General features: G+C 32.8%; 1 protein-coding gene across 1 annotated transcript in view; it reads left to right on the top strand.

The window, feature by feature from the left end:
• dati (zinc finger protein datilografo) overlaps window positions 1–17,224 on the top strand; it is a 264,856-nt gene extending 247,632 nt beyond the window's left edge. Inside the window, exons 6-9 of the mRNA XM_089093362.1 lie at window positions 2,081–2,476; window positions 9,251–9,520; window positions 10,246–10,449; window positions 14,288–17,224. Coding sequence (XP_088949488.1) covers window positions 2,081–2,476; window positions 9,251–9,520; window positions 10,246–10,449; window positions 14,288–14,619 — 1,202 coding nt within the window. The 3' untranslated portion in view covers window positions 14,620–17,224. The remainder of the gene's footprint in view (window positions 1–2,080; window positions 2,477–9,250; window positions 9,521–10,245; window positions 10,450–14,287) is intronic.
• The last annotated feature ends 199 nt before the right edge of the window (window positions 17,225–17,423 follow it).

Raw genomic sequence — 17,423 nt, 5'->3', positions numbered from 1 at the left:
GTCCCATCTTCCATGTAGATCTGCTCAGGGAAATTAGCCAATCAGGGAACAGTAAGATCCTTTGGGAATTCTTTCCTATGCCATGGTTGGTTTTTTCCGTTCAAATAGGACAAAGGGGGAAAAGATGAGACATTTCCATTTTAATATTAGAATAAATTTCTAAGTCTTTTCTTAGTGCAGTTGCCTCATGAATTTTAAGTATACCTACGACAGTTAAATTAAATTTTAAAACAAACGGGGTTTGTCTGCCTTAAAATAACTAAAATATATCAATATTTGGTATCATTTCTGTCAAAATATATAATTGTTTTGTAGGAAATTGCACTTTGAGAATGAGTGGACTTCAAAGCAAAGTTAGAGAGACAGGAAAGACAGTTAGGATTTACCTGTTTGAACATTCCTGTAAAAGGATTTTAAAATTTTGGTAACTTTATAAAAGTATGGGACTCGATTTATTAGTTGATAGCGTGGACGCTTACAAAAAAGTTTCGAGGAGAGAAAGCCTAAAAAAGATTTTAACTTGAGACCTTCAAAAGATAGATATATTAATTGGCTGACTAATAATTTAATATGATCTAAATGTACAGACTTTATTGATAGTGAAATTATTATCAAATATCATGGTTGGTGGCAGGAGGTTTTTTTTTTTTTTTTTTTTTTTTTCAGGTGAGCACAGTGGTGTCAATTCACAAAAAAAAAAACAGGGGTGGGAGAGGATAATGTTTAGGCTTTTGCAATGTGGATACAAAAAAAAATACAAAGCAAAAGTTAGGAAAGATACCTAAAACAGGTAGTATTTATAACAAGGCACTTATGAAATATAGGGTGGTCATGGCCTCTATCCTCCCCACGACTGGCACCACTGGGTGGGCAAGCCTACCGAATTTTTTCCCAGGAGTATTCAATAAAGATTTATACCTAGTTCTTTCAAAAAGAACATGCTCGAAACGAAATACTAGAAGAGTGGGGATTTTCCTGCCATTAAATATGCTTTTGGTTTGAATTTTTTTTTTATATCGGGGGGGGGACGTAACTGTACAAATCCTCTCTCCCCAGTCCTTGAGTTTTAAGCCCTCCCTAGAGACAGTTGTATGAACGCTCACAATTTGGAAAACGTAAATAAAAGTTCAAATAGGGATAAAATCCTTTTAATAGACAGTGATGATGATAACAGTGATAGAAATTCACAAAAATACCAGATATTTCGGTCACATATACAGTGACCGTCATCAGTAGTAAGTTTTACTACTGATGACGGTCACTGCATATGTGACCGAAATATCCGGTATTTTTTTTTGAATTTCAGTCAGTGTTATAATCATCACTGTCTATTAAAAGGATTTTATCCCCATTTGAACTTTTATTTATCGTCATGGATAGGCAGTGTGGTCTCCGAAATTATTTGGAAAACGTATTATTTGATATAAAGAGTGAAAACGCCAAACATGGAGTAGTTGAACATGCTGACTTGTGATAAACTGCTGGTTACATTTTACTGGGATCTACTCTTTATTTAGGACGTTTTTTTGTTCTTGTACAATGGTTTTCTTCGTTCTTGCTCTGATTATTGTCTCGTTGAGAGGCAGACTCGTTGAGAGGCAGACAGACCGTGCTTGCCATAGTTCAATTTTCGATACGCTAAACAACTTTACGTCTCTTGCGCTGTTTTAAGTACGATACTTTGGTAAAGGTATTTCAATACATTCAATAGTTTGGACCTGCAACCCCCAAAATTGAATAAAGCTTACGCTACCAGTGTCCCTTATAGGCAGAATCCTAATAAAACAAAATATTTTTTTATGGTAATTCCATTGCTTTTTAAGATACAGTTGTCTACTGAATCAAAATAATAATGAAAACCTGAGAATCCTAGACGCACATTCTCACTAATTACTGTTGTGTTTGTTGATATGCTCACAATTATGTGTCAGTTGGCTTTTTAGGCACAATATTACACACCGTGACAATGTATTACGATAAATTATTACGGGTTCACCAGGTCTTGTTTCGACTAGAGTTACAGTATTGTACAAAACAAAAATACATGTATCTTATTAATGATTAGCTGTTTTAATTGTAGGTCCGGCAGTATCTGAAGTATTACCTCTAAATCAATCAAACCCTGTCACAAGCATCAATCACACACCCTCGCAGGCCCAAGTACCTCCTTCAACATCATTATTTCAAAATCCATTCAATCTTCCTCACCCTATTGGGGGTGTCAATAATGTATTACAATGTAATCCGCCCCCTCCATCAATTATGTCACCCCAAAGTGGTACTTCAATGGACAATTGGGCCTATGGGATAAGGCGTAGGACGGCTACACACGCATGTCCAGTATGTGGGAAACATTATGTGAACGAAGGAAGTCTACGTAAACACTTGGCTTCGCATCCGGAAACGGCACCGTTTACAGCAGCACTGAGAATGTGGCCTTGCACAGTCTGTCCCGCGGTTTTCCCATTTGAAGCAGGTATGATTTTACTGGATTATTGTTTCGATTGAACCTGACACAAATTTTGCACGTCGTATTTGTCAATGACGGGGGGACAGAGAAATAGCGGACAAGCTTGGGATATCTTTACCGAGAGGGGGGGGGAATCAAATACTTGAATAAAACTTTTCGCCAGGAACATTCCATTTCCTTGAAATTACGAATGTTGTGCTTTTTGTGGATTTTGGTCTTCTGGGGGAAGTCCCTCACCCTTTTCCTGCGGTCAAATTTGTTCTTTTTCCATTTTTACGAAGCTGTGAAATTTTCACAATAGTTTGGTCAAGATAAGATTATGGTTATAAATTGCAGAAACATTTTGTGTGAAATAAGAACCTCTTTCCAGGGAAATAGGTCCAGTGAAAATAGACCCAGCTAGGACCTCTAGCTTGAAAACCGTCTTATGACTTTTATGTAGGCTACCCTCTCAAATTAATGCACACACTTTATTTGTTATTTTTTATCGTCTTATGGGAGTGGCGGCATTAAATTTGTGTGATACTTTGAAATAATCCATTATTCGTAATATCTGAAACATAATCCCACAACAAAAAAGACGAGTCAAATTTTATATTCTACTTAAGAGGAATGGCAGAGACGATATCTGACAACAGCCAACAACTGATAAGTTCTTATTAGATTTTTCTTCTGGAGTTATATCCCTTGAATATACAGATGTGATATGTGTCCTTGGAAATTTTGAAACGAATTTGAATCCATTAAAACATAACAGTGCGAATGTGAAACATAAACACTGCGAAATCCGACACTATAGAAATATCAGATAGATATATCTAATAATCATTGCCAGTTCCGGAGTGAAAGCCTAACCAGTTCAAGTTTGCATTAAAAAAAACTTGCGATTGCCATCGACAGTGCTGGTCTTTGGGGGTGGCAGGTGGTGCAACCACGCCGGACCCCGCACCTTTCAGGACACCGCGCTAACAGGGCCAAATACGTTACGAACTACAATCACGTGAGTGATTTTGTGACTATGAGAGGGACCTCATAAGAAAAGGAGGCTATCTTATTATTGCTCCCGTTACATTACGACTACAACATCAGGGCGTGCGCAATGGCAGCTGCACAAGGCCCCGCGCACCAGTGAGACCGCCTCTGGTCATTGAAAAAAGGAAATGAATTGAAAGAAAATGAAAAAGAACAATTATAATTCAAACGACTACAAAGTACTTATTTAACGCATGCATATCAGTTTAAGATATGATAATCCGATTCGTCTTTCTGCAGGTGTGGTCATCTCTTGTGCATTATGGACACTTTTTCCACAACCTGGCTTTTCTTCAACTGTAATTTTTATTTATTTTGACGTTGTCTAGTAAGACTACTAATGAGAGCCCTTTTACTAAACTATGTTTTTTACTTAGGCTACTTATAGCAGATTGATCATTGCTACTTCAGGTATCTTATCCCCCCTCGCAAAAAAGAAACTAGTTCAATGGCCTTACACTCCACTCCCATTCCTTATTCAATCCTGCTGGAAACCTAATTAAAATGGATTTCGATGTTTAAATAATCCCTTATTGATAGTTGGTTTTTCCTTCTAACTAAGTGGAAGAGAGTGTATACAAGGGCGTATCCATAATTTTTGTTCGGTGAGTGTTAATTTTTTCGACGGGGGAAATGCATTAACAATTTGTTTACATGCATTTTGTTATCTTTTTACGAGTCGGAATTTTTTTTACGGGAGGGGGTCAACACAAAGAACTCTCCTCCTAGATACGGCCTCGGCCTTTGCATATTTTTTTTCCAGAAACAAAATTCGAAATTTATATTTTTATACTGTAGCCTAACAGTAGGGTGTCATTTGGGTATTTCATGTCGAGTAGTCTTTGAGCTGAAGGTACTAGAACTTTTTTTTACCTCATTGTGGCTAGTCAACCAACCTTTGCATTAAAAAATTATGGCTATAAAATTAATTTCATATAATTAATCAGTTTGACATTTTTGCCTTCGAGATTATCCTGATCTTTACTTCTCAAAAACTTGGGGCCCAAAAATTGCATGTAAGGCGTTTTGTGGCACAATATTTTCCATTTCCTTGAAATCAGTTCTAGATGAAACACTCTAATAGGGATTATTTTTGGGTTTAAGCGGTAAAAGAAGGAAAACGAAGTCCTTTTGAGCTCTCATTTATTACCATAAAAAAGAACAGAAGTTTCTAATCAATACTGAACTTTGCAATTCTAAAAAGTTTCCTTGGCGGTTCTAACTTTCCTCCAACATTGGGTCTTTCTCATCATTTTCTAGGGAAATGAATTACCATTCTTATGACGGGTTTTCCATTTTCTAAAGGAAATTGGTCCTCGCTAAAATAGAAAATGTCAAATTCAAGACTTAAGATTCTCAACGCAGTCTTTTGAAATTGAAGATGATTGGGTTATCGACTTTTAGAAAATGTCTCTTTTCTGGGATAATGACGGTTCATTCTTTTAATTGGTCAAATTGACATAATTTGTGCCTTAGTTTATCATTTAATTTCCTTAAGTCACAGAACAGTTATATTTAATGTTTTTTTCATATACCAGTTGTCAGTTTTTTTCAATTTTACATAACAGTACCAAATCACGAAAATATCATAATATTTTAAGTATAATTATTTTCCATTTTTTAAATGAGGAAGAATTTTTTTTTCAAAACATAAAGGAAAATACTTTTGATTTTTATCGACCGTTTTTATTGAAGACACAAAAATTGTATGTTCCAAATCTAGGGAATGAGGTGTGTTTCTTAAACCTTATGTCTGAAATTCCTTGGTCAGAAAAGTGCGAATTTTTACAAGTCTCCTTTTATTTTGTTTTCAGATTTCTTTTTTTTCTTTTAATAGATACATATAATAAAATGTGTTTCAAATTTAGGCGGAGAAATTATCCGCTCCTCCCAACTGGTGCCCCTGAATTTTTCGCAAAATGTTGGCTATTTCAACTTTCCAAAACTCTTGGAAAAAATGAACTTTAAAGCAAGGTGAAAAGTTTGTCAAAATTGAAAAGCTTTGCATACAATCATAAATTTTTGTTCTAATAGAATATAGAAGTTTCATTTACCAAAAATAAACCCGATGCTAGCAAGATTATTTCCAATAGTTAAATAACAATTACGTTGCCGATGAGAAAAAACAAGAGAAAAGTATTTTGCTAAGAGTCGTCCTTGAATATTTAATCTTACTAAATTTTCTATGAATTACCGCTAACACTACCGTAAGAGTTACAATTCATCCGATAAATATAAAATATTTTGAATAGCAAAGAAAAAACTTTCTACCCTTCCTATGATTATTTCAACTAATCCTTTTGTGCAGCTTCTATTTTTGATCCTCTTAACATTGAAAAAAGTAATAGTATTGAAGTAGAATTTTTGCAAGTGTTTTATGTTACTTCTTTTACGAAACAAACCATAAGTATTTAAAAAGCATATGTTTAATATGCTAAAAATTTTAATTTTTAATATATGTATTTTTCAATGTGCTTTTAATATGCAATATTTAAAGAACAAATAGAAGGAAGATTACCTACCCTCTTAGACCACACTCAGGGGCCCTGTGACCAGTCTACATTTTTAGAATTCCTTAAAAAAAAATGCATAATGTTTTCCACTTCTTTTTTTTAAAGCTCATTCATGCTTTTGCGTGCTTGTTAAAAACTGATATCACAGAAAAAAATATAACTTCTTGGTAGCTATTGCGTGTTATGAATAACCGAAATTTTTTATCAAGAAGAAAAATGTAAATATCTAATCTGAGGAGAATGACAACCAAAATTAGTGGTTTACTTCAACCCTTTCGCTGCCGAAAATACTTAAATTTGCTGTGAGAAATATGTGATGGGTATAATTATTTTTGAAATACCATACTTTGATGTGTTTTTTTTTAGATCCCTGAGGTTATAGATGAGTAGGCGACTATTTTTGTCAAGCTGAAGCACATCAATTAAAAATGCTTTTTATTTTATACATTTGCAATAAGAAAGGCTTCATTTAAATAAGAGAGAAAGACCATAATCTATCTTCAGAACCCCTGTCCTTTTGAGTCCTATAATACGTGCACCAGTTAGCGAAGATATAGAGGGGGGGGGACATATTTTTTAAAATCTATAGGGCAGGACGATTTGCCTTATTTCAATGTAAATCCTGAAAAATGATAGTTAAGATAAAGCAGATCAATTTAAATCTTTTTTTGTGTGTTTCGCATGCAATCAGATAGGCTTCATTTGAATCAGAAGACCCCAATTTATTTCCAGAGCCACTGTTCTCTGAGTGTTGTAATACAACCTTGCTCCCTCTTCGGTAATGTCAATGATTGGCTAAATACAACTTAATAAACGTACTGTAATAAAGAATGGCACAAATAATCCTTCGAAAATCACCCCAATTATACATTTTTCCATGTTCTAGAGGCATTTACTTACATATTTGAGACGCCGTTAACTACATGCCTAAGAAACCATTGAGTGTGTACCACTGGTACTGCTTCTGTGCCAGTGGTGCCAATTGGGAGTCAGGAGGGCATTCGTTCCACTAAATTTTAGCCCTTTCCCCTAGAATTGGGAAAATATTATTTTGCGAGGTATTTTCACTGAAAACTGTCTTTATTTAGTATTTTCATTTAACACATTGGAAAAAATTGCCCCCCCCCCTTCAAATTTTGAAAACACCTGGTGCTCTCTTCCAATTTGTCGTGAATTGAGGCCACTACTCTATGCCTTTTCTGTAGATATGACGTGCTAGTCTTACCCCCTTTGTCTTTGCCGTAGAAACGATGAAGCTTTAGTGGAGCTCACTCATTCCCCACAATGTCTTAGGGTTCTACTCCAGAATATCTTTTGGCATTAGGGATGAGTAATCCTCCATTCTAATCTCTATGTGCTTGCTGAAAAAGAGGCTTGCTAGTCCGTACCTTCTCTGTCTTGCGTCTTTTTTCATACGGGACATTCGAAAAAATCTCAGAATTATGTGTTCCAAATGAAAACCAATCTCGTCAATTATGGTGGTTGCCTCAATTGGGTCCCCCGCCGTTCCAAGAATTTTTGCCTTTCCGTTAATAGTCATTAACTTTTAACTGATGGTTTTAATAGTCACGAAGATACGAAGAAATTTTCTGGTTTATTGGTGCATAAGCTTGTAGATGAATGTTGGAGAAAAAAATACTCCTAGAAACGATCTATAGTGCCTCCCCCAGGGAAAGTTGGGTGAAAACTCTATATCAGAAAAAATTGGTTAATTGAACCTAAAAATTCACTTTTTTAAGCATTGGACAACACCAGATAAGTTTTCAAATCGTTACTAAATTTTTGACTGTTTTCACCTATTTCTGCTTGTGCAATTTATACTCGTATACACGAGTATATTCGGGAGATAAAGAGAGGCCCAGTCTACTCAACTTTTTAAAAAGTTGGTTGACCAATTATTGTACAGTGTTTAAACTGAGATTGGCTTTTAATTATTTCAAGTTCCGATAGTTTTTGATTATTCAAATGACTCGGGCAAAATCAGTTACCCCGTGGAGGGTTCTTTTGTGATTTTATATATATATATATATATATATATATATATATATATATATATATATATATATATATATATATATATATATATATATATATATATATATATATATATATATATATATATATATATATATATATATATATATATATATATATATAAAATTAGCTTGATTGACAAAAATAAGCATAGCTTATATTAGTTGTATACTTAACTTTATACAAGTACTATAACTATAATTTCAAATAGAAAACAACTCCGAGACTACGGTTACAAGAAAAAAAGTATTCCTGCTTAAATCTCAGAAATAGATAATACGGTACAGTTTCAATTAATTCATCATTAGAGACAGATTTACAGTTTGCAAAAATCCACTATTTTCAGCGTCTTCTCATTAAGCTATGCAAAAAAAAAGTCTCAATTTCAAATCTCATCCTTGAAGAGCCGGTGTGTTAATTAAAAGCACTCAAGATTCAATTCGCAAAGTTGCAAAAACAGTAACCAGCTGTTTTTAAAAGAAAAGCCGCTTCTTTTCTCATTGCCATATCAATCAAAGCAATGCAATTAAAATTCAAGTTGCGTGCCCCCCGTTTAAAAATTTTTTACCGGGTGATCAACTTAACCCTTTCGAAGAAACGTACCAACGCTCAGCATCTGTGTATGCACGTAAAAAACTCTTGTGGGAACTTGTCAAAGAGTTAGGATTCATTTTAGCTTGTGACACATAAATGATTACTTTGTTTATTCCATATAATTTTTCTTAGTTTTATTTGACGGCATGCATCTGCCTTCCAGATAGGGATGTAATTACTATATATATATATATATATATATATATATATATATATATATATATATATATATATATATATATATATATATATATATATATATATATATATATATATATATATATATATATATATATATATATATATATATATATATATATATATATATATATATATATATATATATATATATATATATATATATATATATATATATATATATATATATATATATATATATATATATATATATATATATATATATATATATATATATATATATATATATATATATATATATATATATATATATATATATATAAATATATATATAAATATATATAATATATATATATATTTAAACTGTAAGTTAGCCGTGGTCTTTTGGTCTTAGAAAACTTTTTTTTTTATGACAATATCGGTAACATTTATTATGTTTCTTTTTTAGGTCTTTTAGCCCATATGGAGCAAATGAGAATGGATTCTAAACACCAATTTGCAGCTCAATATATGCTTAGTAGAGTTGCTGCGGAAAGAAAGTTTATGGAAAGAGAATCTCCAACAAACACTTTGACAAATCCTCTTCTTCGACCCGATGTTCTTTCAAGTATTACACAATCAAAAGGAACCACCTCTACCACCCACAATACGGAACAACATGGACCCCTCCCGAGTCCTCCAACTAGTCCACCACATGGAGCCGAGTCCAAGCTTTCAAGTACGTGCTAAAAAATAGATAACTTTTAGATTTTGCATTTTAGCTCATTTAGTCGCCATAATATTGGTTCTCCCCCTCCCTAAATTCCCCCCAAAAAATCCTCCCCAGAAAAACTAAAAAGATTTGCCTAAAAATCTTCTCTACTTGTGCGTTTTGAATACTTCTTTCAGTTTTCATGTTACCCCCCCCCCCTCTCATCAGTTAAATTCCGAGACCCTAAGTCACTCAAAATATTTCAGGACATCTGACTGAGAATATTAAAATTGTCACTTTCTGGAAATCACTAGAAGTTTCCAAACATTTCAAACATTCAAGTCATCACATATTATGCTTAGGTAAGGCGTATAGTACTGTAGATTCCTTATTTTACTCCATAAACCGTTTTGAAACCCTAACTGTAAATTAAACTGATATTGTCAAGTTCTGGATAAAGTAAAAATTTTCCAAGCAATACATATCGTGTTAAGTCTTTTTAACAAGTGTTCGGTAAATAAGCTTTGACAAGAAATTATTATATTTCTAAACAGCGGCTCATTTGTTCAATTATTCTTCAAATACGTGTATGCGGCCTCCTAAAACTTTACCTGAGCCGACATAATACAGCTGAAATAGACACACAAATATATTATTGTTTGCAACCCGAAACCAGCTTTCACAATATTCAAGGACCCATAGTTGTCTAGCTAAAACTTTAATCTTCTAATTGTTAATTTTTTTATTGATAGACACACAGTCAGAAAGTCCTCGACCTCAGCGAAATCCAGATACTCACAACCAGCAAAACACCTTGAATCATTTACAAAGTCCAGAACCACAAAGACCTTCAAATCATGAAAATCCTGGTCCTTCTTTTTCAGCTAATCAGGGATCTTTCACTTGTGGAACTGAAACAGAAGATGAAGAAGACATTGCCGAAACTCCTCAGCAGCGTAAGCTTTTCTTCTTCTTAAATTTCCTCTAGTGACAGCAATGCAGCCTATGGATAACAAATTAACTAGAGAAACATCATAAGAATCAATTATTAATACCATCACCTTTTAATGGTATGCGTTATATCAACTTGTGCTTGAAAACGAAAGTTTTGTCGAAGTTTTTTTTTAATATTGTCTTTCGTTGCTTAAAAAAGGCACTATATAGCGTCATTTCCTTTCAAATAAGTCCTCTGCCAAAATTCTACAACCACTAGTCAGTACAATCACTCCAAGGGGGATACACGTCACTGTTTCCAATGCAAAAAAAAGTTATTTTCCTTGTGATTCAAGATAGGGGGGGGGGGTCTGTAATTCTCCTTTGAAGGGCTTTCGACCATGGTGATTACAATTGTGCAACTTTTATTTCAATCCGGCATGGTTTTGCGAGATTTTTCAGGTCATTTTTCGAAATGTCCGTAAAATAGATTTTGCAATCAACTTTTACTATTAAGATTAGCCAAAATTATAGTTACCATTCCTGAAGTTGCAAGTCTTCCTCACGCGACGGTCCCTTTCAAATACTTTTTAAATTTTCGATTACTATAGGCTTGTGTTCTTCTTGCAGCCACTGCAACCACCATGATGGTAACACTAAGGTTTCCGAAAAAATTCCAAATTTCAACTTTTATTTCTCAGATCAAATTATATATAGAAAATAAAATTACGATTGAGAAATTTTATTTTGGAACAAATAGCTTATATGTTCTACTACTGTTAATATAAACTCGTCAAATTTGCCAAAAGCTAACACACTCCTGAACATTGTCCCATCCTTCATTATTCAAAGCTTATTCTTTAGCCACCGGAATTCTTATAAATTTTAGTCGTTTTCTATGTCTTATTCAAGCCTAATCTAGGGTGTCTTGTCTTTCCCTATTTACTTTGTGGGATTTTTTTTATAACTGAACTATCCCGAGATAAGTGTTTTCCTCCCTCCAGAAAGCTTGCTCCAGCCACCTAAGCTGCTCTATCCGTAATATTAATACTCAGTAGAGTAATTTATGTAGAAAGAGTCAAATTTGGCATTACAGGACAAAGGTATATGTCAAAAATGGTGGTTAGTCTGTGTTATATTTTTAATCATTAAACTAGTTGACACAAAAAGTGATGTTTCACTTCAAAGCTAAAACCAATATATAATATAATGGAATTGGGTACTCTTGCATTATATGGGCCTTTCTAAACAGTCAAGTTTGGTTAATCTTAATGAAATAAAATAAAATAGGATGAATATATAACAGTTTAGAAACAAATTTGGGCTATATATTTGCACATTAGGGGGTGGGGGTTAAAGCACAGCATATATTACATATTTGACCTGACCTAGGTACCTTCCCCCCCCCTAAACCCCAAAAAACCACAGTTTAGATATCGTATACGCAATGAAAACCACGCTATCATTGCCTACTCTATAGCGGTTAACCCGTCAAAACGGGTTTTTCGTGACTGGCTTTTTTGTAAAGGCCCATTTAATGCAAGAGTACCCTGAATTGTTGGTATATTTCGGCATGAGAATCTATATCTAAGGTCAATCAAAAATAACTTCAAAGATATAAAGTAAAACATCAAAATAAAAATTGGTAAATTTCTACCAAATCATATTATTGAGTTAGGAATAAAGTGAATACACCTTTCGATGCCTTTTTTTTATGCTGATTACGAATATAATAATCATTTCTATGGGAAATGAATTTCAGCCCCCCCCCCCTATATATGCCAATTTAGGGTTAGGTTGTAGAAATATATACCCTGAATTGGCATATATAGGAGGGGGCCTGAAATTCATTTCCGATTGAAATGATTACTATATTCGTAATCAGCATAAAAAAAGGCATCGAGTGGTATATTCAATTTATGCGTAAGTCAATAATATGATTTGGTAGAAATTTACCCAAAAATCTTCCAAATCTGGAACTCAAGTTGATTTAGTTGATAGGCACTTAAGGGCTATCTGTTGTAGCCGACTTTTATAAATGTAGATGGCGCTTGTAAACAGTTTATTCAAATTCGTCTTTCACGGACTTCCTCGAGTCGAAATTATTATGTAACTAAAAATATGAAACACAGCCATATTGTTGCATCATTGACTTTAATGGAAATTGTGAAGGAAAGTCCAAAATGAAGCAAATTGGAAACTTAATGTCTGTTTTCTTTTGACGTAAAAACCATTTGACTTGAACATTTCTTTTTGTGTATCAGCTAATTTTATAGCAGAGGAGCTTTATTTTTCGGTTTCTAAAAAGGCTCTTCTATCCAATGTCATATTTTTTTCAGTGTCCTGTCAAATATCCTGCAAAAAAAAATATAAAACTTGTAAGAAATTAAAATTTTTTCGATAATATTATTTGATGGTGCGCTGCTTGTATTGCTAATTAAGTCATTACCAGCTATATCAAGTGCGGTACAAACTTTTGGCTATGTTTAAAAGATCTAACCCACAGTTAAAGCTAATTTGCTTGTGGCTATTTGTTTAAAATGTATGGAAAACTAATGCTATTTTTACTTATATACTCTGTTGTTTCACATTAATTAGGTATACCCAATTTTAGTATAAGATTTGTCCAATTAAGACTAGAATCGAATTTGAAAATTGGAGCACCTTTTAAATGTAGTATTAAAAAGTATTATGATATCAGGTTTGATATTGCGGAATAATTTCACATAAATTTTATATTTGAAAATAACTTATTACGTTATAAATTATGGACCGGCGTGTTTTATATGTTAAAAACATTCTCATCCAATCAGGAAAACTTACTCCAGTTTTAATATATGATGCAAACGCTGATGTATTGTCGATTCGAAAGTTCTTATGATGTACCTGTGCTAGCTTTAGCTATTTTGGTTAATGGAGGATCATTATTTCATAACAAATTATGCAATATAATTTGAACTAAGTAGCTAGCATATAACAAATATTATTGAATTTTTTCCCTGATGACACTTTTTCTTGCAATACTTTTTTTTATGTTCTAGTAGCATTCTGAAGTTAATATGCAACTATTTCTTAAACCTGTATTTTGTTATCGAAAAAAAAGCCAAGGTTAATTCCTGCGTTTTTGTGAATGGTATGGTATCTTTATTAGCAAACATAAAAAAATCCTTTATTTATACTTTCTGGATTTTCAATGTAATTTTTTTGTCCCTTTTATACTTGTCAATAGTCATTTTTAAAATTGACAGAAAAACTATGCAAGCACATTCAAGCAAAAACATGAAGCCACTTTAAAATCCATCATCTTTTTCTCTGCATTAGCATTATCTATTGGTTTAATTCTATTTCAAAATTCTTTAAGTAGAATTTTAGCTGAAACTAAACCTTGACAGCACTATAATTGAACGTAAGGCTACTAAATATTGTTTTGGATTTTTGTTCAAAATGCAATTCTAGCTTTAATCTCCACGATGCTGTATTAATTGAATAATATTCACTTTTTTAGACTTACTTTTTATTTCTCCATCTCCTACCTGATATTTGTAATATTGTTGGGTAATGGTGCAGAATCTTTAGCTATTTTATTTTTATGTGTTTCCACATGATGATTAATGAGCTAAGAATATTTAGCTGTGTCTCGTTATTTGATATATATATATATATATATATATATATATAATAAAATGTCTCGTTATTTAAGTTGATTTGATTAATTATTTTACGAACCCTACTTAAATATACCAATTTGGAAATTTTTCTTGTCTATTTGGCAGACAGGCAGTGTGGTTTTATAAATCTCTGCCTGTAATATCTTATTAGATTCCATGTCTATGCAACAGATTTTGATACTTCTTCTTTCAGAAAATGAATCAATTAGAAAGATGCAGGCTGTTAATATGGAAGCAGTTCTTAGATTTGCAGCAGCAACAGCATCTAACTCCAATATGGGCGTTCCTCTTCCGGGTCCTAGCACAAGCTATGCTGATAGTCGCTTAGAACATGCTCTTAGACTACATCAGGCTTTAGGATTTGCGCTCCCGCAGCATCATCCAGCATACCTGCAACAACAATTTCCTTATCAACATACAAGTCAGCATTATAACCCAATGGGACAAAACATGAGTCATTTGAACCAGGGTGGACATTGGACTCATTTGCAAAATATGAACCATCAACCTCATTCTAGTAATTAAATGGTGCTAATTATATTTTATCAGTGGAAGAGTGACAAAATAATAGATTACTTGTGCAAAAATTGAGAACTAAACAATTTTTATAATTTGTGTTGAGTGATATTAAGCCCAACTTTAGCAAAACAGCGTGTGTTCATTTACTTTTTTTTTGAAAAAAATTGCAATTATTTTTATATTGGTGAAGTTAATGAAAAGTGCCATTATTTTAATTTGTCTCTTTGTCATTTCTGGTCGTCATTCCTCGTTTCCTTAATATTTTAATTTGCTTCTGGGCTTCATGTAAAATTACCTTTTTCAACTTATACATCTTTTATATATTTTAACTAGGTTTCCACATAGAATTTACTTCTCAATTTGAAGTCACTATTGAATACCAGTATTAAACTATAGATAAAAGACAAGAGAGAAATAGTAAAACTTGTCTTCCAATTCTTTTGGCTTTTTAGATGAACTTCCACCACTTCATCATCGACTCGCATATACTGGAAGGAGGGAAAGAGGCCCACGCAAAAAATCTAAAATGAAGACATTAAGGTGCTTGAAGGCTACCTGATATTTCAAAGTACTCACTTTATCCGCTAGATATATACGTTTTTTTACAGTGTGATTGTCTATAGGTTGCAAATATTAATTTCTACCACTTCGTACGATCTTCAAAGGGATTTTTAAGCTGCATCACGATACCAAGATTTCTTTACAATTTTTCTCCATGCCGTCAGATTTTTCTGAGTAGTAGCTCCTTTGAATTCCAATTCCTTGCCTTCAAATGTGATGGGACAACTGTTTTATTTTAGAGCATTGAGTCGTACGAAGTGAGTACTTATGGTTGTGCATAGGTGAGGAGGCAATGAATTGCTTTTCTTCCCTCACCTCCGTTACGTCGTACTGTTTATGTTATCTTTAAGTAGTTAATCAAGAACCACAAAAAAAGACCAAAAGGAAAAAATTCAGGGGATTCAAATGCGATAGAGGATATTTAAAGATCGCCGGATTTTTTATGCTTTTGGGTTTGTCAAATATTTCATATAATCTCTACTTAAAGTAACATAAATATGTTATTAATTACATTTCCGTTATATACTTACAATTTTAGTGAATTTACATTTTATGCTGCACTGTTCACCATGTAGAAGTAAACAAATGAGTTCAGTAAGGAAAACGACTTAAATTTCATTGAAAATTCATCAGGGAAAAGGAATAAAATCATTTAACAACGTTCCCAGTCTTACTTCCACATGGTACTACGTACTCCAACCATACAACTGCTATAGATGATATAGTAATTTGTATAGTCCTTTACTCAATAGCTTTCCATGTTACCATTTCTGTTGTTAGTCTGCTACTTAGATTCATGTTCAGCAAAATCAATTATCTTAACAATTTATTGTTTCTACTACATGATATATTTGCAGGCAAAGAAAAGATGCTAAATTGATAATTCCTTAGAGAGTCTTATTCTCCATCCCTAATGTATAAAATTCTATAATAAGTGGTGTACCCTAAGCAGTGGAGAAAGGCTAGTCCACCTCCATTCGAAATATTTTTGAACGGTACTATTTTTTAGAAAAAGTAAATATATTTTAACAGCTCATTACGTTTTAACAAGAGGAATATTGAAGCATGTCGAAGTATAAATGTTCACTTGCAGTATATTGTGCTGTCAAAGTCTTTCCGTATTTTTGTGCTGCATGTTGTGCTATTTTGTGCAGTATATTTGTGCTGTCTTTCCGTATTTTCTACTAAAGCTGTACTTATCAGAATTGTAATCATACACACTTACATAATTATTCGTATTTTCTCGGTTATTTCAGTTTTGGAGAGTATCAAATTCACAATTTTATTATAATATACATTTCGAATCACCTATAAAATCAAATCCACTAAAATAAAATAAAATCCAAGCTTTAAAATATTTCTGTTGATTTTTATTATGATCACAATAAGTACTACCATCGACGTAATAAACTGGAATTGGATTGCAAGAATTCTGTTTGCCACTCCTATTTTGGATATTGTTGGTTTTCAAGCTCATTTATTATGTGATAGAATTATCCATTTCATTCAATTCTAGCAAGCCTATGCGACGCTAACCTCTTTTTTATAACAATGAAAACAGGATACTGAAGCATTATGTCTGAACACATTAAAAGTTAACGAGAGAGCATTGTACGTATATGAGAGATTGATTTACTCGAATGTCAGCTCCAGAAGAATACTAAGGCTGAAAATAAGGGAAAAACTTTGAACTGAAGAAGAAAAACAAAACTATCACATTTTTTTCATATTAGATCTCAGGTTATGAAAGGGAATATTCGTAGAAAAAAAAAATGAAATTAAAGGGACAATCCTTGACCTTATCCTTTTTGGTGGTGGCCTTGAATTGAACTATATCAGCCGTAAAATCATAAAATAGCTTACTCAAGACCCTTGTTTGATTTAATTATAATTCAAAGTAAAAACTTTTATCTTCAAGTTTCACACAACCCATATTTAATTCAAGTCACTACTAGTGTTTGGGTTCTACATATAAATGTATTAATGGAGTTATAGATCATTAATAATATAATTTTATTTGCTCTCTTGGTTGAAAAGAGTAAGCTATATTCCAACTCATTTTGTTGCAAAAATAGAGACTATGGCAATAATTCCGTTTTAGCACATACAAGACAGAAGATTTAAAAGGCTAGGTGCATGCAGTGACAAAATTACTGTTTTAGTATTTCTTTAGCTGCATCATTTACCATTGTTTCTTATGCATAATAATAAACTTTAAATTTTTCATTGGTCCTTAAACAAACCTTATC

Source organism: Artemia sp. Qi Xiang Cuo, chromosome 8 (genome assembly GCF_049724085.1).
Source record: "Artemia sp. Qi Xiang Cuo chromosome 8, ASM4972408v1, whole genome shotgun sequence".
Taxonomy (NCBI): domain Eukaryota; kingdom Metazoa; phylum Arthropoda; class Branchiopoda; order Anostraca; family Artemiidae; genus Artemia; species Artemia sp. Qi Xiang Cuo.
The sequence above is the reverse complement of the archived record's forward strand: the minus strand, read 5'-3'. Positions and strand labels throughout refer to the sequence as shown.